This window comes from Carassius carassius, chromosome 40 (assembly GCF_963082965.1).
Source record: "Carassius carassius chromosome 40, fCarCar2.1, whole genome shotgun sequence".
Classification (NCBI taxonomy): domain Eukaryota; kingdom Metazoa; phylum Chordata; class Actinopteri; order Cypriniformes; family Cyprinidae; genus Carassius; species Carassius carassius.
In genome coordinates this window covers 19,227,482-19,249,891 of record NC_081794.1, presented here as the reverse complement: position 1 = coordinate 19,249,891, position 22,410 = coordinate 19,227,482, and the positions used below count along the sequence as shown (strand labels likewise).

The following is a 22,410-nucleotide window of genomic DNA, read 5'->3' as shown; positions in this document are numbered from 1 at the left end:
AGGAGGTTTGGTGGCCGCCTCAGGGCCAACATTGTTAACAGGGCTGAAATCCAACCTAAAGTCCCCCTACACATGTCCTTTACTCCATGTAGCTTTGAAACCTTGACGATGGAGAATGCAAGATGGAAATTCTTTCCTGTCAGAGCGTCCTGCTCCTCACCCCCGGCGTGGGCATGGTGATTCAGCAGCTCATAGAAAAGCCGTCCTTGAGCCAGCAGCTATTGTGACAGTTCAGCAATAAGCAAGCTGAAAACACACATCCCTGCACGCCTACATCTCACACCAAAACCGCAGTGAAATGATTTTTATTCTTCTTTTTTCATATTTGCATGTAATATTTGTATTCATGATCGCACACAAAATTGACATCATTCTGGTATTATTTTCTGACAGGCTAACAGAACATCTCTGTTATGTAATTTACATAAATACATAATTTGCTTGAGTTCTCTGGGATTATTTGATTCCTGTTGAGAGCTTTGGAGTTTGACTGAAACATTTTAGATCCCGGAAAGGGGTCACAGGAGTAAAGGTGTGACCTTCTCACAAATATGATTTCCGTTTAGTTACATAGTCTGTTTGTGGTGAGAGTCTTTTCTGAGCCTCAGAGACAGTGAAAGGAAAGAGAGAAAGGATGTGGGAAATGGGGTAAAATGAGAGAGAGATGCAACACAACACTGTCATCGGGGGAAAAACAAAGAGGACCGCCGCTTGGCCCTGTTTGAAGTCCTTCATAGGAGAGGTGCTCTTTGAAAAAAAAACAAAATTAAGCTTGATTGAAAACTGGATAAAAAATGTGATGCATACAAAATGAAAAAGGACACTTCAAAGACTCCAATATACAATCTTTTTTGTTGGAGTGAAATACAAATGAAGGAGGCACATAAAATGACGAATAATGAATGTGGCTGTATGCTAATAAACAACCCTCACTTTGTTGCAGAGTATTTTCTTTTCCCCAAACATGCTAGTTAATTTTATTAGACTAAAATTTACTGACTTTGCTCATACAGGATATACTTGTACATTTTCCCCACCTTGTTACACTTGTTACACAGTTAAAACTTAGCAGCCTAAACATTGCTTATAAATTTCCCATTTTACTATATATTTATATACAGTATACAGTACACAGTAAGGTAAATTATAATTGCCTTATATAATATTATGCAAAGTAATTCAAAATGCTTTACACTGGTAAGCTACAGCCAAACAAAAAAGGCTATTTTCTATTATGGGGCAGTGGGACTGAGATTTTTGTTTGATTTTGAGTTGATTTCCAAGTCATATGACTCATATGACATATGACTTTTTTTTTCCGCGGGCCATATTTCATCTTTGTGGTGTGCTGTTTGTTGTGCAGTGTATATGGTGTAACAAGAGAATATTAACCTCACCCGACTGTCAATTGGATATATACATTTCTGACATGTCCCACATTTATTTCAAATGTGCAGTATGGGTACAACTCTAAATTATTCAGTTTATAAAATTAGTCTGAAAAAAATCCCCATTTAAACTTATGTTTACAAACCTAATCCAAATCATATCCATATGTGATACGTGACTCTGAACAAACTTCAGATCGTTTTTCGTTTTTTTTGTCATTCAGGATGTGAAACAACTGTAAGATCATGCAAAGTGCTATAATGTCTGAATGCACTCACTTTTGTTTCACTCTGTCTTGTATAGTGACCTATGTGACAATAACTAACTGTGCAGTGAATGAGTCAGCGGCAGAGGTTTCAGGCACACATCCAAGGGTTCTAGGCCACTGAGTGATTTATAAATGAACACCTGCATGCATACAGACAAAACAAGACTTACTATGAGAGTCAGGGTTGTGTAGTTGCAGATACTGCATGTCTTTATTGTGTAGCTGTGTGTTGAGTTTGTGCAGTGAGCTCTCCCTCTGCCTCAGAGCTGCCTCTAAACTGTGGATCCGCTCAACATGTTTCTCCACCAGAGACGTCTGAGCCCGGAAAAGAGCAAGAGAAGAAAGAGACAAGAATAGAGGGAGAGTGAAAGGGAAAGAGAGATGGGCACAAAAGTAAAAGATTATAAAATATTAAAAATGAAACACCAAGAGAAAGAACAGAGAGTAAGGCAGGCGATGAGGGACTGATCAAAAGATACACAAGGGCAAAGAGGCCATTCCTTCACCATGCAGATTTTTCCGGCATTCGTGTCCATGAGGATTTTTTTGTCAGCAATAAGAGATGAGAACGTGTAGATGTAACAGCTGATAGCTCGCTGAGTGTTTCAGAGAGGCGAACGGCACAGATGCTCAAACGCTTGCATCATGCAATTTTCAAAAACTCCAAATACATTCAAAGCCATTTGAGACCCGTGTTTAAAACTGAGGATGCAAATGCGCATATATGATTACAGATATCCAGCATCATCCACTTATATGAGGGCTTGGCTGGGTAATATAAGAGCCCAATTACATTCACACAGCCCCGTTAGGACGTACGAGAGTACAAGAGTAATCAAATGGACACCTGGTTGGATTAAAGCCTGAAGCACATGGAGAGGCTAATTATCGCAACTGCCCATCCGCTCGGCAGCCAAACTTAGCATGGATGTGGTGAAATGAATGTTTTAGGAGAGTTCTCACCATCTTGTCGAGGTCTCGCTGAAGGCTGGACTTCTCCATGTGGATTTTCTCATAAGCCTGAATGACATCTTCAAGCTGCTCCTCTCGCTCCTTGCCCTTCTGAAGCTGGAGAACACAAACACTCCTATCATTAAAAGGACTTTCCTTTGGCTTAATGGCTTTATACACACCTGATGATATTTAAAAATCTCGAATTCTCACAGACATTTTTTTGCATTTTTACATTTTACATTAGTTTGTATAGACTCTTGAATTATAATAACAGTTGAGATGTCCTCTGTATAATGACAAGCTGGTGTAATATAAAAATATATGAAAAACATTTGTGAGTAATTTCTTTTCATATTACTTTTTACTGGCTTGTATATTACTGTTAAGGATTTTCTATCTTTCCAGTACGCCACTTATATCAGTTCTACTGATAGATGTCTGGTTCTAGACATATGACCTAAATCTCAGTCCTTTATTAACTCCTATCAGATGAGATGTACTGTAGTGCCAAATCAAGATGTTTCCGGACCCTTTAAAATATAATTACATAATAACAGGACTCAGGTAAGGAAAAAATTATTTTGCCTTAGTCAGCCAGTAGTTCTGAGTGATGCATTTATATTTTTAGCAATTTATTTTATATTTACTATCAATATTTTTTTCAGATATTTAGACATGAATGAAAAATAACATTATAAAAAAATAAAGTAATAAACAATTAATATAAAATAATTTTTTAATAAAACATTTTACTTTAAAATGTGCTATTATTGCGATTTCAATAAAACTTCTGATAACAAAGATGGTTTCTAAATTAGCAACAGAAAACGAAACAATTTTGTTTTTAAGATCAACAAAATGTAAAAGTAGAGCATCCAAAGGGCAAGTGACTGTTCTGTAAACTGTTCATGTTACATACAAGTTTCACTCTTTGACAAATTGCTTGTCTCTTGAAACCGACATGGTGTGAGAGAGAATAAAAACATTATTTTGTTCTACCTTATATATAAAAATAATAAAGTGAAACGTATGCACTCGTGTTGTTCCCTGCACCTTCATTTTAATACAAACACACATAAGCATCTACTTCAATTATAACACACCTCTTTGCAGTGATCCTTTGGTTCCACAGATAATAGTAGCTTATTTTCAGAAAAAAATAACACATCAGGGTATTTACTTTCAATAGCGCTGCATTAGATCTCAGCAATTCCTCATGACTGCAAAGCTCTGGGTGTTGGAAAAAAATTGGAAGAATGAAACACAAGAAGACACAACTCGAGAAGGAGGGCCACAGTCAAATGAGGAGAGTGGGGAAGAATAAGGAACGTACACACAAAGTACCAAACGTCAGCAAAAGCGAGGGAGGTGTGGGAGAGAGAAGAACAGATGACAAAGAGAAATCTGGCTCTTCGACGGAGGGAAGGCTGCTGGGTGACTATGGAAACACATAGCAAGCATCATTAATTAATGAGACGCTTCACCAGGCAATGAGCCAAGAGATGCAGAGAGAGAGTATGATCTTCCCATGTACACTCCAGATCACAGCCAGTCGGGAGAGACGATTGAGAGCCGGCTTCAGGCGCGCAAAAACGAACGCTCATTCGTGGTCTAGATTACATAAGGCCTTTTGTCATGAATGGCCGGGCATCTGAAGTTGTCCTTCATTACCCTACTAATCGTATTACCACTCTAATCTTTCCATTTTTTGATGTATAAATTACATGGCGTAATCCAGATTTACAATACAATATAGCCAAGTCACAATATAACAGGCAGTTGTAATTGTGAAATTAGCAAAATATCAGACGAAATACAGTTCAGAAAGAGGTGGGTGTGTGTGTCCTCTCACCTCGAGGGTCAGCATGTTGACTCTCTGTTGCAGACTGCCATTCTCTGACTGGAGCAGCGCTGTGTCTTTGGGCTCAAAGGAGCAGTAGGAGTTCCTGTCATCTCCAAACTCGCTTATCATGGGAAACTGTACACACACATTTGCAAAAAAAGTGACACAGGGGTCATCACATGCACAAACAGCCATTGCATAGAATAGTTTATGGATATAATACAAATTGGGCCATTTTTGGAGCAAGAAATGTCACATTTACTAACAACCGGCAATCTGATTAAACAGGGCACTGTCTGGACTGGTTTAAAACTGTGAGTATTTAAATGAAGTCGTTGCCATTCTTTTCAACACAAAAATGCAAATGAGGTTTACAGATTATTCACCAAATTCACCAAAGTTAAAGTTGTACAGAGAGCAGTTGGTAAACAATTTTAAAACAGATGTTTGTGAAAAATCTCTTGCAGTTCTAATCTGGAAAAAAATGGTGTAGGGTTTCCTTTTTCACTTAGAAATTGTTGTTAAATTTCACAAATAATTACAATGAAACTGAAAGTAACACATTGAATTAAACATGAAATTTTGAAGTATAAAGACCAAAAAAGTATTTTCTAAAATGTACTCCAATCATTTTTTATTAACAACTTCAAAAAGAAATTTTTTAACAGTGTAAAAGAATCGAGAAAGGCTTCATAATTGGATATATAATTATGATACAATGGATAGTAATAGTGTGGTCAAGTTCTCACATCCCCACTTTCCTGCCTATACTTTATTTTCCAATGAAAATAAAGGTAAAAAATAATAAAATCAAATACAAAATGAAATCAAATCAAAGGTACACTTTTATTTCTACAAATATATATATATATATAAATATAGCTTTTATTTAGCAAGAATGCATTTAATTGACATAATAGACATAATAATTTTACAACATATTTATATTTGAAATAATGTTTTCATTTTCAAAAGTGACACAAATGTTACCACCATTGATGATTATTAGAAATGTTTCTTGACCACCAAAGCAAATTTCTGAAGGATCGTTTAACACTGAAGACTGGGATAATGACTGCTTATAATTCAGGAATAAATTACATTCAAAAGTTACTTTAAAATGTGATAAAATCACAGGATCACTGTATTTAGTGAGTAATTTAGTATTTAGTTTTTACCCTCAAATGACCTAGAGAGCAATATATGAATATCCATTCAAAAACATATATACAGCCAGTATTAGTTGTGTGTTTTAGGTAGTTGCCAAAATATATAAGTAATTTGAGGGTTTTATTAGTCAGTTGGTATCAAACAGTCCTTTGCATTTAGAGTGGTCTGCTCTTGTAGGCTAAAAGTTCAGCTCCTACATCATCTTCTACTCCACTACTGGCATCAATAGACGCTGTGTGCTTTGATGTGCAGGATCTCATATATTTTTACTCCTACAAGCTTTAAGAGCTGTGTGCATTAGTTCCCCACGTTTAGCTCTTTACTAGGCAGTGAGCCACGCTGAACTCAGAACCCTGGAGGCGCTCTCTCTCGCCTTCTGCAAAAACAGCTGTTCTTCAGAGGCTAGCTGTCATGGTGTGTATACATGCATATGTTTGGGCAGAGCCAAACCAAAAAGCTTTAAAGATATCCAATTTGGAGCAACTTCTACCTGCAGTTCCCCAGAGGCCTGGGAGCAGCCCAATCTACCTAGCTGTACTCAAAAATCACATCAAATGAACCAGAGTTTTGTACGTTTATTTACATAGCACTTTTCACGATATATATTGTTCCATCATGTCCAACATCAAATTTTATTTATATATTTCAATATTTCTAATATTGGTAGATGATACCAAAATATCATGCATATAGTGTTTTCATGCTCAATCATTGCTGTCAATTCTGAGCACTGATTATTTTTGTAAAAAAATACTCAATAATGTTTAAAGAATAATAGAGATGTGATCTACTTTCCTTACAATCGTCTGATCTAAAGAGCATCAGGAGCATCTTGTTTTGTGTGGATAAGTGGCTTTGTGAGTTTTCGTGTGAGAGCCTGACATGGTAATTATAGAGAGCATGCATACTTGTTTATGTACTGCTCGGCTCACGTGTCAGCTGGGCTATAAATAAAGCTCTTCAATACATGAATGAGGCACAGCTCTTAATGAGTGCTGTCCAGCCACAGTATTAAGCTGGTGAACACTCATAGATGGCCATTTTCACATGGAAATGGCAAAGAAACTCTATAATAGTTCAATAAAACATTTGGCCTTCACTCTTAAAAATAAAGGTGCTTAAAAGGTTCTTCACTGCAATGCCATAGACAAACCATTCAGTCATCTTTTTCTTACCTTTTTATAATCTGAAGAACCTTCTTAAACCACAAAGAACCTTTTGTGTAACAGAAATGTCCGTCAGATGTAAAAAGGTTCTTATAGGATAAAATGTTCTTCTATGTATGGCATTGGGAAGCACCATTATTGAGGGTTTACCAGAATCAATGGCATATTATAATAATAATTTCCAGATTTTTATTTTATTTTTGAAAGTAGTCTCTTATGCTCACTAAGGTTGCATTTATTTGATCTAACATACAGTAAAACAGTTATATTGTGAAATATTCCCATTTTTAATTTTCAGTTTTCTATTTAAATAGATTAAAATATAATTTATTTATGTGATGGCAAAGCTGAATGTTCTAGTTTTCAGTGTCACATGTTTCTTGAGGAGTAAATCAGCATATTACAATAATTTCTGAATACTCAAAATGAAATTGTGTTGCTTTAAAGTTTTTTGGAAATCATTTATTTTTTAGGATTTTTAAATGAATAGAAACAACATAATTGAAATATATTTTTTTAAATTATTGCTTTATGCTTTTTCTCATTGCAATTCTCTGCTGTGTGCTAGATATCCATATTGTTGCTTGCTATGTGCGTCCACTCTGCTCTACTCTAATTAAATGCCCTATATAGTAGGTCTGTGACCATGTCACTGTCTCTGCATTAATGTGAGTTGAGGCAGCGAGGAGCAGGAGAAAGGGTTCGGGGCTAACAAGGATGTCTACATCCCATTTCTTACCTGGATAATTATGTCATATATATATATATATAAAAAAAAAAACTACACTTGTATACTAACAACTACAGGTTAGTTTAATAGGTTGTGACATTTGAAAATGAGTCATTTTGTTATTTTAATAAGCTTAATTACTATTTTATTTACAAGTTTACAAGACCAGATTAAAACTCTAGGATGTTTTTCATCCTGGAAATAAGCTGATAGTTTTAAACAAAGAAAGTTACATAATAGTGATTTAAGATTCTGCCCTATTTCTAGGTCACTAATCAAAAGTTCTTTGTGCTTCCACTGAAGCACAAGATGCTTTGTAGATCATTTTCAAAATTAAGCTGGATAACATGATCATCAGGCTTTACACAAAGTGCTGCAGTCATATAAAATAATTGCTGCTGAATTTTGTAGCATTTTCAGAAATGGTGTTTTAAGGAAATTCTGTCATTAATTACTCACCCTCATGTTGTTCCAAACCCGTAAAACCTTTGCTCATCTTCGGCACACATATTAATATATTTTTGAGATGAAATCTGAGAGCTTTCTGACTGACAGCAATGCAACGTTCAAATCCCAGAAAGGTAGTAAGGACGTCGTTAAAATAGTCTAACCTGCCTTTCCCACAATCCCCACCAGCTAAATTTAAACACATTCATCAAAGACGGTGGTTGGAGACATATATGCATGAGGTGAACATTTTCTTGATCATTATTTACTGGTTAACTCAGACAGCTAGAGTGACACTGAACCTTTTTCCTGTGGAATCTTGGGAGAGCTAATGTCATAGAAAATGACAAAATGAAATTTTTGGAATTTGGACCCCAATGTATAATTGAATGATTTTAGAATATGTGGCTTCCATGGATGATATGTTTATAAAGTATGAGAGAAATTAGCTATAGAAGAGACTAGTAATGTTAGACACTTTATAAAGATATATTGTACAGTATAAAGGGTGTATAAAGATATATTGTACAACAGTAAAAGGTAAAAACTTATTTTTTTTGAAGTTGTTGAATTATTGGAGTACTGGAATCATAAAGTGTTTCAATCTACTTAAAAACACTTTTAAATAAATGTGTTACTTGCCATTTCGTTGTACATTTTTCTTTTTTAATTTGCTGCAATTTTTCAGGGAACTGATCTACCCACACTGGCAGAAGTCCCGCCAATGACCACTGACATCTGTTGCAGCATCTAAGACTGTTTTGTACCTTTATCTCGTAAATCTTGAGTTTTCTTTTGATGTCTGCATTTTCTCGCTCGAGGCCTGCCAGTCGGGTCTTAATGTCCTGGTAGGCGCTGATGAGGGCGAAGTGGGAGGCAGAGTACATGTCTTCTGATAAGGGAGAGTTCGACCAGCCCACCCCACAGCCATCTTCTTTAAGACCTTCGTTACCCCCCAGCAAGCCCAACTGGCCCCCGAAGAGAGACTCCATGACCCCTGATACTCAACCTGTGAGATGCGAGAGAGAAAGAGAAAGGTTGTTTATTTGAATCAAACATGTGAGCTAATCAGCTTTGGGAGATGCACTCTTTCATCTTGAACATTATTTTTCACTTCTTCAATGGTTTTGTTGTCGTGCACAAGCTCCACTTCACTGCACTCAGGACAATTATTTTCTTTCGCAACTTACGCTTCTTCTCATTAGTATTGACATCCACACCACAGTCTGTTTGTACAAACCACCAAACTGCACCAGACAAAAACCAAAGGCCAGGGAGGTTTTCTTTTTCTCACCTACGTGTTCTTTATCTTCCCTGGACATGCTTGGTCTTTTGGTTACACTGTGGACTGACCACAGTCATTAAGACAGTATAAATTATTCAGGAAGACAAAGGCTTGAGATATTCGAAAGAGTGGAGCTGCATGACCTGATTCAAGTACACGCTGTGCTGCTAAGAGAATGACTTCACCGTCTAGCAACAGTCCCTGAGATCACCTGTATCACTGCCATTTCCTAAAATCTCTTACAGGGTCAGCGAATTTTGTTAATAGAGCATTCTGATGAGATTAAATGTACTGGAGAGAAAAATATGCGCTGCACAAATCTGCTATCAGTTTCATTGTTTATTGATAGGGTACATATAAACGGTGTTCCCAAACCCAATGAGCTGCCTAGCTGTCTTCTTCTTAGGCAGCATCTTAACTGAAATGAAACCTCATAAGTGACAGATTTGGAGCGCTCTATATAGGAGGACCTCTGTGCGTCATATAAATAGTGCTCCTCATACAAACCACACAGGAGACATGACTCATAATTGATTGCAATAGTTTGCTGTTAGCATGTTGCTAAGCTAACAATCCAATACATAGCTTAAGCAAATATTATACAGTATATACTTAAAATTGTATTTGGCCCATTTTTTGTTAGACCGAAATAAATAAATATAGATATAACGTTCATTCTTTTCATGTATTGATTATGTACAGTAGCACGAATATAGTTTAAGCTATTTCCAGATAACATCACTTTGGACCAATATTAAGTTTATGGACAGCCATGTTTGTAGAAGTGTAGCTTTATTACTCCACTGTGTGCTGCCTTCATGCTCTTCAGTCCCCAGAGCCCACTGTCCACACCATGACCAATCGCTCCACTGCTATCACCAACACTCATTCACAACATACAGCACTGCCTCAACAACAAGGCAAGAACACAAACGAATAGATAATATGGAGTAAGCAGAAAAAAACCTAACATCTTCACTGTAAACTGGGTTTCGTAAGATGATATGGATATGCATGCAGCATCAGGTTGGCAATCTGATACAGCACGGAGGTGTGAGGAGATTTTACTGCACACAAAATGAGTCAGATGCTCCTTACTTAGTGAGCTATTTTTGATCACTTGCGTACCAATGCTCAAAAACGTACTAAAAACCTTGGACCTCTTCCTGGGTGTTCTCTCGGTTCTACGCTCTCTCTTTGTCTTCATCCATCAGGGTAATCCAGAAAAACACCCACTCACACCGATACATTTGCTCAGGCATGGTTAAGCAGCATGGCCATGGGGGGGGGGGGGGTAGTAGATTGCTGTTCTGATGAAGGTGTGAATGTGTGTAGGTGGAAGAATATCACTTTAGAGACATTCCAACCCGTGTGTTCTCACCCAGGGTTCTCTCTATGTTAATAAGGAGATGCAGCACAATGTACTTATCTTGTAACATCATTCTTATTGCAAACATCTTGAAAGGTCATGCAGATATATTTATTTCTCTGATTATGAAGTTGCTTGATTATCATAGTTAAAAAATGTTTGGCTTTAGCTCAGCGGCCAGAAATGTGTAAACTTGGTCAATCCCTGTCAAATTCTAACGGATGAATTGTTATGAAAATGTCAATTTGGCTCTTTTTCATACAATAAAAATGCCATTCACTGGCTCTCAAGTTGAGCTGAAATTTGCATAATGTATAAAAATAAATATGCAATACACATATTCGGTATTAAATATAAAATCTTCTATAATATAATATACAGGGGTGCACATACATTTTTTAGCTTGGTTCTCATATGAGAACCTGGAGATTTGGTTTGGTCCTCACATGGCAGGCCACATGGTGTGACACATCAAATATAACTATACAAAATAAATTAATAATAGTGATAATATTATTGCACTTTATTTTTTTTTATTAATAAAATAATAAACTAAATAATAAACTGTGATATAATAATAAGGGAGTATTAAATACAAATACAATTATTTTATAGTAAACTTAAAAATAAAATCCTAATATTTTTATTGTTATTATTATTATTATTATTTTAATTTGAATTTTAATTATTATTTTTAAATTTAAATATTTATTGAAATATTTTTCATTTTCATTTTATTTTGGCAGATTGCTGGCAAGTGGTGACGTGGCATAAAGCCAAGTATGCTGGCCCATACTCAGAATTCATGCTCTGCATTTAACCCATCCAAAGTGTACACACCTGGAGCAGTGGGCAGCCATTTATGCTGCAGCACCCAGAGAGCAGTTGGGGGTTCAGTGCCTTGCTCAAGGGCACCTCAGTAGTGGTATTGCCAGCCCGAGACTCAAACCTACAACCTTTGTCAAACTCTCTAACCACTAGGCCACAACTTCTCCCAAATCAGTGAATCATGTGCCTGCAACATATTGACAAGCGTGCTGCTCTGACACAAACATACAGCCATCCCAGCCTCAGTGAAAACAAGAATTTAATTATAGGGATTAAAACACGGCTATGACAATTTGTTAGGGCTCAAAACCCTGGCAAGGTGCAAGAGAAAACCGACAAACGGGACATTCTTTGCATGGCTAGCTCACTAGACATCTATCATCCCATCTTACTCCGTCTCACCTATTGTCTTGCTCTCATCTGCACCTAATTTTGCGAACACTTACACTCTGCGCACACATATTATGATTTCCACAGCTCTCCTCCCTGCCTCATTAGAGCAATTACCACAGGAAGTCATTTGTTACCTGGGGCCTAGATGGCACTGGCACAGAAACGGACACACACACACAGATTTCTACAGAAATATTTTCAGCACCTCATTCGCAGCTCATCTATGGTGACCAGGAGGTGACATGTTTGGTTCACTTAGTTTTGTCATGCCTATGTCATAACTGGTGGGAACGTGAAAATATGTTGTGGCCACAAAATATTAATTAATGGGAATGTCATATTAACTCGTTGGAACGTGACCACAAGATCATTTTGTCAAGGTAACGACATCCTTGTGTCGTGGCCTGGAGATACTGTGTTGAGGGAACCACATCCATTTCTCATGGCCACGACTTCTTATGTTGAGGGAACAACATATTTCTTTTCATGGCCATGAGTTTAATGTTTAAACAAATCTGCGTGACCATAGCAACCCCAGGATGATCAAAGAAGGTTTTTAATAACATTAAACATTTAATTTAATATTTGTATATTATTATTATTATTATTAAATACATTAGGGCTATATTTTTATATTTATTGTACATGCTTATTCATGCTTATTTCAATTAGTTTATCGCTTTGTCTAGTTAACATTTTGTACAATTATGCTAGTATTTGCTAGCCTACCATATATTTAGCAAATAAACACCTGACAATTATGCCAACAAAATTTTGACTTTATGATTGTATTTATGCCCATGAGTAAAGATAAATGAGCGTGTTGTGTTTACATTTACAAATGAATCTACGTTAATGATTAGTTCCTCAACAAATCACTACAGTGTTTAAAATTATGGTCTATTAATTATCAGGAATAAAATGAAATATATGTTACATATAAACTACGTTCCAGCAAAAAATTCCAGTCAGTATAATCAAAGCCTATTTTGGCATGTCTAGCATTTAAAGTAGGCTATTATTTACAAAAGTATTCAGAACATTAAGTAAAGAGATTGAAACAAAGGGAAAAATTAATTAAATTAAAAAATTAAAATTAATATCAAAATATAACACCAATAATAATAGGTTAATAATAATAATAATAATAATATACAAAAATTACGGAGAAAAGACTATCAGTTAATGGACTTACAAGACTGTTGGATGGATAAAAATGTTTTCTTGTAGACCTATTTTATATTATGCACTTTACAGTATGTACCTGTAACATTTATTCATGATAAACTTCATTTGAATGCTGACTATCGCACTTAATACAGTCCGGTAACCAAGACCAATGGTGCCACGGTGTCTGGGTTGTGTTCCCTGGGTTTCCACTAGGTGTCCTCCTTTTCCACGGTGTCTATCATATTATCACTTCCTGTCTCCTTATTTGGTCACCTTCCTCCTTGTTTAGTTAATTGATTGTTCCCCACCTGTCTCCTGTTTTCCCATTATCCTTTTGTGTATTTATACCTGGTCTGTCTGAGTCTTTGTCACGGAGTCCTTGTTGTATGCGTGATACTTCCCTGAGTCTGCCCTGTCTGTATGTTCTTGTTATGTTTATTGGATATTCTGGTTTTGACCCTGCCTGGACTGTTTACCCCTTTTGGATTGCCCCTCAATAAACCTCGTACCTGCATTTGCTTCTCTCCCTTGTTTCTTGTATCAGCGTACGTGACAAATGGTTAATATAATAGCTGAATAATGGAATAATTTCTATAATAAAAAAATCTAATAATGTCTTAATTCAAAATAAAATATTAATGAATCTATCTCTGATAATCCTGGGTTATGGTCACACAGGTTTCTTTACACATTAAACTCATGGCCACAAGAAAAATATGTCATTCACTCAACATAAGAAGCTGTAGCAGAAATGACTCGAACCAGACAAATTAAAGAGTCGATCAGGGCTGTGGTTGAAACACGAGCCGAATTCCTCAGTAAGGCAACAGGAAGTCTTAAAACATTCTGTGCCACAAGTCCCAAGCAAGATAACCAACCAACCAACACTTTCACAGAACAGCTTTCAACATTAACACCACTAGAACAATTATTGACAATTTCAATTCGGAGAAGAGATTTGTCAAATTTGTTGTTCGTAATTGATAGGCAACGCCGACATCACGTGTAAACCCATGAGAGTACTACACAAGATCTTTTGACTTCCCCCACCTAGCAGAACCAGACTGAAATTCCTAAGGGGGAGGGGCCTTTGAACCTCTGGTCTCCACAGAAATCTTTGTCATGAGAATGGCAAAGAAACTGTCTTTTCTACATATATATGGACCAAAATGAACTCAAAAAGACTTATAAATGAATATCAGTCCATCGCTTCACTCCATATTCATTTATATGTAACCCACACATTTGACTATCATGTTATAATCACTTATTGTGTATGTCTTTTAATAACTATGGGATAGCTTAAGGATACCTATTCATGTCTAGTATCTATGTAATCGAATCTGCTTGCTTGAAATAGTCCTGACCATCAGTTATTTGTCAAATGTATCATATTCTTGTTATAGGAATCATGTCCAAAATTAGACCCTGCAAGAGCGGGAAAATTCGGACCACATGCTTGGTAAGATAACATATGATTTATGATACCCCCGAGCCAAGACAATATCTGATTGGTCAAGGCAACATTTGAGGTGTGGCCAACAGGCCAGTTTAAATACTCAGGACACCATAAAATCTTGCTTTTTAGTTGTTAGCTTTGCTTCTGCTACTAGTCATGCCTGCTTTTAGTTTTTAGCTATGCTTCTGCTATTAGTCATGCCGGCTTTTAGTTTTAGCTCTGCTTTTGCTATCAGTCATGCCAGCTTTTAGCTTTGCTTCTTAGCTTTAGCTTTTAGCCATGCTGTTTGTCATCACTGTTCTTTGAGCGCGGTTCCAGCGTGCTTCAGCCTGCACGCCTGCTGCTACTTAGCCACGATGAGAAGAAACACCACCTAGTCTCGTCAAACTTTACTTTTTTCTTTTCCGTTTGAGAGTTTCGTGTTCTGAGTTAAGTTTTGTAACGCCGTCTGACCTCGCCTGCCCGTTCAACTTCAACCAGCCACACAACTCTGCATCTTCAGCCAACGCCCAACCATGGGCTTCCCAAGACGTCACTTCAACGACTACTGAACTTCCAGCCAATCAGCGACATCGGGGGAACCCCATTTCAACGACAACTTTACACAGGCAATGTACCTTCAGACATTTGTACTGGTGTATCTAATATAATTTTAACCTCATTGAGGAAATCAATGCGATGGTTAATTAAGTGATTGATGGTTGTTCATGTCTGTGCAATTTAACGTATTGCTGTGAACTTGGGATTCCACATTTCCATTCTCTTAAACTCATCTTTCCCTAACTTTCGAGCTTCCTGCAACTTGTGTGAATGTGTGCGTGTGTGCGTTTATGTGTTAGATTAGTTTATATGTCTTAGATTTATCTATAAAGTCTTATTCATATTGAAAAGAGAAGTATCTTGTGTTTTGTGCTTATAAGTTAATGTCTTAAACTGCCGATCTTGCTACTGTGCTAATTGATAGTGTTTTCACTATAGTTTGGATATTAATATCCAGCGCAGATTTGATGTTAAACGGCTCGTTCAGTGAATCACAGGGCGTCTCAGTGATCAGCCGTGAAACAGTGATTCTGTTCAAATTCCCTTTAAAATCTTAAATGATTCCCTTTGAGCTAAATTGACCTGTTTCCCTTACAAAGCCATGTCCACGATAAATGAATGTCATTGCCTCGACAAAATGAGCACGTGGCCATGACATATCACGTTCCCACGAGTTAATATGATGTTCCCACAAATTAATATATTTAGTGGCCACGACATATTATCACATTGCCACAAATTATTATTTCATGGCCATGACAAAACTAAGTAAACCGAACATGTCACCTCCCAGTCACCGTATTTATCATTATTAAATGAGAAAAAATATTTATTTAAAGCTCTGTTGTGAATTATGTCACACTACTGCAATCCCAGACTCAGTGGCAATTAATTAATTAATACCAGAATTTTTATGTAAATACAACATTTTTTGTTAAGATACAGTATGTACATTTCTTTATCATTGTGTCTTGTTTGCAAAAGGAACCCTTTATACTTCAAATGTGCTCATTATAAGTCCAGTCAAATCATTATTAGATAATTTGCCTTGATGTTGTGGGCATCACGAATTGTCGAAATGATGCTAATCATTGCATTGAGATCGTCACATACAACCTCTGAATTATTTAATAATCTCTCAAACCATCCAAAATTTAGGAACGCCAGCATCCAACTCTCTTCTGCAGACAGTGCTATTGCATAATTTCCCTCAGTCACACTTGCTCATGAAATTGGCTGGCATCCTAAACATTTATCACAAGCCGCATGCAATTACAGACAGCAGGACACAGTTGTATCGGACTCAAGCCCATTTTGTCACAGGGAATCTGGCTGCTATAATGCAGATAGCATGGCACACACACACACAAACAGACACACACACACACACACACACCTGTTATTTCAATGGGGTGTGTATGTGTGTTTCTGGCATTATTTGTGGCCCCTCACTTGCTGGGCGATTAGCAGGGCTGCACACACACACAAACAATAATTCATATGCCTACACACCTCTATGCATCCCACAATTTATTGAGAGAAACAACCATAACGCAAGCGTGACATTTTTTTATTGGATATATGTGATGGGGTGGCAATAAAAGTGCAAGATCATATGTTTTAAATCCAAAAACACAATGCAAGTGCCAAACAAAGCATCTTTCATTGTTTGGCACATATTTCAAATATAATATGTCCTGGGGCAATGAAGCACAGCTAGTAATGGGCAGCGAGTAGATCACATTTGGCTACACCACAATAATAAAAAATATATATATATTTTTCATATAAATGAAAAAACTGGACAATCGTGTTGGGACACAGCTGTAATTGATTGAATTCAGGGTTTCAATCAGACCCATTACCTCAGGTGTTTAAAATAGTCATGCAGTCTACATTTACAAACATTGGTGAAAAAAACGGGCTCTACTGAAGAGATCAGGTGAATTCAAGCATGGAACTGGGATGCCACGTTTGCAATAAGCCAGTTTGTGAAATTTCATCCCTACTAGATATTTCATGATCACCTGTAAGCGCTATTATTGGAAATATGTAAGGGTTTAGGAACAGCAGCAACTCAGCCATGAAGCAGAAGACCATGATAAGTCAGGTGCATAAAAGTTTCCAATTCTCTGCTGATTCCATAGACAAAGAGTTCTACATGCATTAATGGCAGCACAAAAATGTGCAGGTGGGAGCTTCATGGAAAGGGTTCCCACTGTTGAATAGCTGCATGCAAGCCTCACATCACCAAGTACAATGCCAATCGTGGAATGGAGCGGTGTAAAGCATAATTGCACAGTTAAAACGTGTTCTGTGGAGTGATGAATCATACTTCTCTGTTTGACAGTCTGATGAGTGAGTGGAGGTTTGGCAGGTGACAGGAGAACATTACCTGCCTGACTGCACTGTACCAACTGTAAAGTTTGGTGGAGGAGGAAATGGTATGGTACTCTTTTTTTGCATCTTACTTCCAGTGAACGGAGGGAAATCTTAATGATTCAGCATACAAAGACATTTTGGACAATGCTTACAACTTTGTGCGAACAGCTTGGAAAGGCCTTTTCCATTCCATCATGACTGTTCCCCAGTGTGCTAAGCAAGATCTGGTTAGTTTGGGGTGGATGAACATGACTGGGCCCACTGGCCCACTTGACCTAAAACTCCACTGAACATTTTTGGGAAGAAATGGAATGGAGATTGTGGGCTAGGACTTCTCGTCCAGAATCAGTGCTTTACCTCACAAATGCTCTACTGGAAGAATTTGCAAGAATTCCTACAGAAACACTACAAAATCTTATGGAAAGTCTTCCCAGAAAAGCTTTTATAGTAGCAAAAGGAGAATCGATTCCATATTAATGTCTGTGTAATTGCAATGCAGTGTCCCTGTTGGTGTTATGATCAGGTGTCCCAATTCTTCTATCTGTATAGTGTCCAACAAGTAATGTTATCTGATATAATAGCTAGAAATTGTACAGTTATAATGTACTGTAACCGCTCAACATCACTAAATCTTTATTATTAATGATGATGATGATGATAATGATATTCATATTCATATCACAGATCATTTACTTAATTTCAACAAACCTTATCTATTTAAGCCAGCATGATAATCTCACATTTGGTAATATTTAAATTAGCTGGATTCTATGATCTTTAACGGTCCCATGACATGAAAATTTCACTTAATGAGGTTAATTAACATTAATATGATTTTCCCTAGCCTGTATATGGTCCCCCAGTGGCTAGAAATTTCAATAGGTGTAAACCAAGCTCTGGGTGTCCTGCTCTGCCTTTGAGAAAATAAGAGCTCAGACGGCCCCTATCTGGAATCTTACCCTTATGTCGTCATAAGGGGAAAGGTTACCTCGCCTTTCTCTGCTTTGCCCGCCCAAGCATTTACATAGAATTCAGTCCAATGTCAGCACAGGCGTTACAAACAGACTTTTACGATATGAATTGGACAGCACTGCCACAAACAGTGAGTAACAGTGTTCATTAATGCCTGATCTGTGATCAGTGAATTCTGATGTAGCTAATTATTCATGTTCACACAGACTTTCTTTCTAAATCGTTTAATACTGTTTATGCATCTGTGAATCAAGCCAGTGACTAAACCATCAACTTCATGTTGTTTCTCTTCGTAGCATAGCATGAAACAAATCTGTTTTTTAAATTGTGATTTAATTACAGAGAGCGATTAAAGTAGGCTCCCTTTATTTTGTTCGGAGCTGTCAATCACAAATCGCGAGTATATCTGCACACTTGCCCAAAGTGCCGTTATAATGAATGATGCTGTTATGCTGCACAACAAAGCTCTTACTGTATTCATGTTGATATTGTGTTTGCTGTTAGTTGTTTTGCGAGAGAAAACGTGTTGCAATGACGAGATCACAGCATTCACGCGATAAACAGACTCTGTCTACTCATACTCATCACTGCAGCCTTTCATGTGATGGGAAAAGATAAAAAAAGTAATGCTATAATCAACACTTCCACGATTCATTAAGCTCGACAGCTGTAATGGTAAAAAAACAAAACAAAAAAAAAACGTAGTACAAGTATTTGGTTCCACATGTAAGCATTTCGAATGCAAATATGTCAGCCAATCACAACAGTTGGTGTTTACTCTGTGTCTCACAGCAGACACGCCCCTTTAAACAGAGCATTCAAGCCAGAGGGCTAAAATCAGGATATAAAAATGCCTTTTATTCCTAAATTTTAAATTTAACAATCATACTAACAATATAAGTACACCTCAGGAAACATTAAAAGAGCATTAAAAAAAGAAAATAATACACGTCATGGGACCTTTAACAGCTAGTACATCAAAGTAAATCAAGTGTTTATGCTTGCAAGGCATTCAAATACAAATGGTGTATATCAGGGATCCTCAATTAGTTCCGAATTCTGCCAACAATACCAAGCCAAGGGACACTGACCTATATAATACTGTATATATATTATTATTATTATTACAATTACTATATCATTGTTGCTTAATATAATCACAAGATGGTCACAAGATTTTTTCTCCAGTATTCTGTTTTATTAAAGCAATTATGAACATTTTTGCATTTAGATACAGAAGAACTTTGCCTGTTGAATACTAAAAACAAATGAGCAAACAAAAAATCTAGATCTCCATGTCTGCCATGAAAATAAACCCCTTCCTGCTCATTCCCAGACTGGATCTCTTCTCTTCACTTTCCCTTATTGCATTTGTCAGTATTAATCTTTTTTTACTTAGATTTTTTTTGGAGGGGGGGGGGGGGCAAACTGTAACACGTGTTCCAACCAGACACGACACAATAAAAAGTATCTTTTCTATGTAGATTTTGTCCTAACCACCATTTAACAATACGCGACATGGTATTCTATTTTACAAATGTTTTTTATTTTCTGAAATGTCGCAACATACATAATACGACAGTGATGATCTCAAGTAATGATTATGTGCTTTATTCAATATTGTTAAAAGTGTCTAATGTGAGTTTGAATATTATTTTGCGTTATCTTTATAGCTATAGTGACAGCAAAAATAGATAGCCTATTTTACCTCATATCTTGAAAATAAATTAAAGCAAACTTGTACGTTAAAACTGTGAACTCACTGCGAACCAACACATGTATTCCACACAAAGATATCAGTCACTCACACACTCACTCGCTCACTCACTCAAAACTGTTCAGTCCATTCACATTTGACTCATCTATTTTCCGTGTCCACTTTTCTTTTCTACACATTCGGTATGTCGCATTGCAAATCATTTGAACGTTGTGTCAGAGCGTTATAAATAGAACTAGTCAACAGTTTACTGTCAGGGATTTGTCGTGTTGCACCACATCCAAGATAACATCACTGATTATAACGAGTTCTATTGTGTGTTATTGCATTGCGCTGCATGTGTCTGGTGCATTGTAGCTTTCTGATGCTGCGTTTGAATTTTCATGCCACATTATTTGAAATTAGCAAAAGCCAAACTTTTTTCTCTCACAGGCCGGATGTGGCCTGTGGGCCACCTGTTGAAGAACCCTGATGTATATGCATACAAATTACCCAGTTCCATCAAAGTATTGTAATGCAAATTAAAAAATTGTGCTGAAGAAACCTGAATGTAAATGCATATAAACTTGTTCTGAAGTTTAGCATGAAAAAAAGTGCATTTAGTGATAGAAACAGTGTTTTTCGGCGGCATTTTATTATTGAGCAATAATTAGTTAAATTGGTAATGTCACTGTACCTCAGAAAATACATAGTTTTGGTTATCCTCACCGTTTTTAGTAACTTAGTGACTTTAGAATGGCTAACTTGAAAGCAAAACTTTTAACAATCAGAAATGTATCTTACTGTAATGTCATTTTTGCTGCATCGGAGGTAGAACGAGGCTCCCTGTGAGTAATTCACTATGCATTGGGCTTTCTGCATTGACCATGTTGATAGCAAACGCCTCCATTTGGAGTGAAGATTGGGATGGCACAAGTTGGCACGAGCAGCAACACAACTGAGTGGGTGTTGCAGAGTGACTGTGGTTGAGCCTCGTGGGCAAATCAGAGCATGTACACATTTATTTTTACCATGGAGTGGGAGTAAGGGAGGTGTCGATTTTACAACAGTCACAACTGCAAACTACAGGCTAATGTGCTCTTTTTGGTGTTATAACCAAGCAAATTTGTGGCAGACTCATGTAGAAACATATGAAGCATTAAAGAGGTTTGTGAAAGTCAATGTGATACAGTATGTCTGTGTGTCACATTGAAAGATGGTGTTAAGTAGCATGTACTGTATGTAAACAAAGGCCATACGATTGGGCTTTTAAGCAGACAAACGAATGCATGTGTGATGCATTCAAGGCAGAGAAATAAATAAAGAAGGTGAGCGGTGTGAAATCAAGGCACAGCAGGTGTGGGTGCTGCATATGTAGGTGGAATTGAAGATGGATGGTGGGGAAGAAAGAAAAAAAAGGTTAAGCTACATTTTACAGATCACTATGTAGCTCTCCTTTTTCTCTCTTCACTATCCTGCTTCTAGTCATCCTATTCCCGGGTTTAGCTTTTCCTCACACTCTGTCTATTCATTTACTTACGTCTTGACCTTTCTCCCTCCAGCTCTTCTTCTTCTTGTGCGTATTTCCTCTTTAACTGTTAGCCTCTATCTTCCATCCATATTTGGTATGTAACTAGAAACCTACCCATCCCCTGGTATTAAAAGTTCAGCAATACCTTGAAAAGAGAAAATTTTACATAAGCCACTAATGATCCACTCAGTAATTTGTTCCTCATTAAAAAGTTTTACCCCTAAAGTCAAGAATAGTGCTTTTGAAAATCATGTACACTCACAAGATGAGAGAGAGTCTAGAAAAATAACTGAAAAATACAGACTATTTGATCAGAAATCATACTAATATAAAAGTTACAAACTATTTGTTTGTCTGTCTGTCTGTCTAGAGAATAATGAACTAAAATGCAAATGTTTTACTTACACGCTAAAAAAAATCTGGTAAGGGTAACAACGTTCCATATTAAAATTTCCCATATTGATTTTGTCCACGTGTTTTGCCTGTCTGCCTATTTAGAATTTTGTACTGCATTGTGTTGTGTTTAATTTTTAAATGTCTGTAAAATGAATGGATAATGTCCTTGAAGGAAATTTCCTGTACATTTATTGGTTTTAATAGTGTGAAGCAAAGCCTTTGAATGTTTGCTAGAAAAATTTAGAATTTTAGATTTAGTTTAATTTGAACTTTTCATAATTTTAATTTTATTATTTGAATATATCTATCTAAGATAGATAGATAGATAGATAGATAGATAGATAGATAGATAGATAGATAGATAGATAGATAGATAGATAGATAGATAGATAGATAGATAGATAGATAGATAGATAGCAAAA

The 22,410-nt window shown here is 36.7% G+C and overlaps 1 protein-coding gene across 1 annotated transcript in view; it reads right to left on the bottom strand.

The window, feature by feature from the left end:
- The window catches only part of tbkbp1 (TBK1 binding protein 1), a 63,911-nt gene that overhangs the window by 18,062 nt on the left and 23,439 nt on the right, over nt 1-22,410 (bottom strand). Inside the window, exons 2-5 of the mRNA XM_059532390.1 lie at nt 8,735-8,976; nt 4,464-4,589; nt 2,621-2,725; nt 1,828-1,972 (exon numbers count right to left, since the gene is read on the bottom strand). Of these exons, the coding sequence (XP_059388373.1) occupies nt 1,828-1,972; nt 2,621-2,725; nt 4,464-4,589; nt 8,735-8,959 (601 nt within the window). The 5' untranslated portion in view covers nt 8,960-8,976. The remainder of the gene's footprint in view (nt 1-1,827; nt 1,973-2,620; nt 2,726-4,463; nt 4,590-8,734; nt 8,977-22,410) is intronic.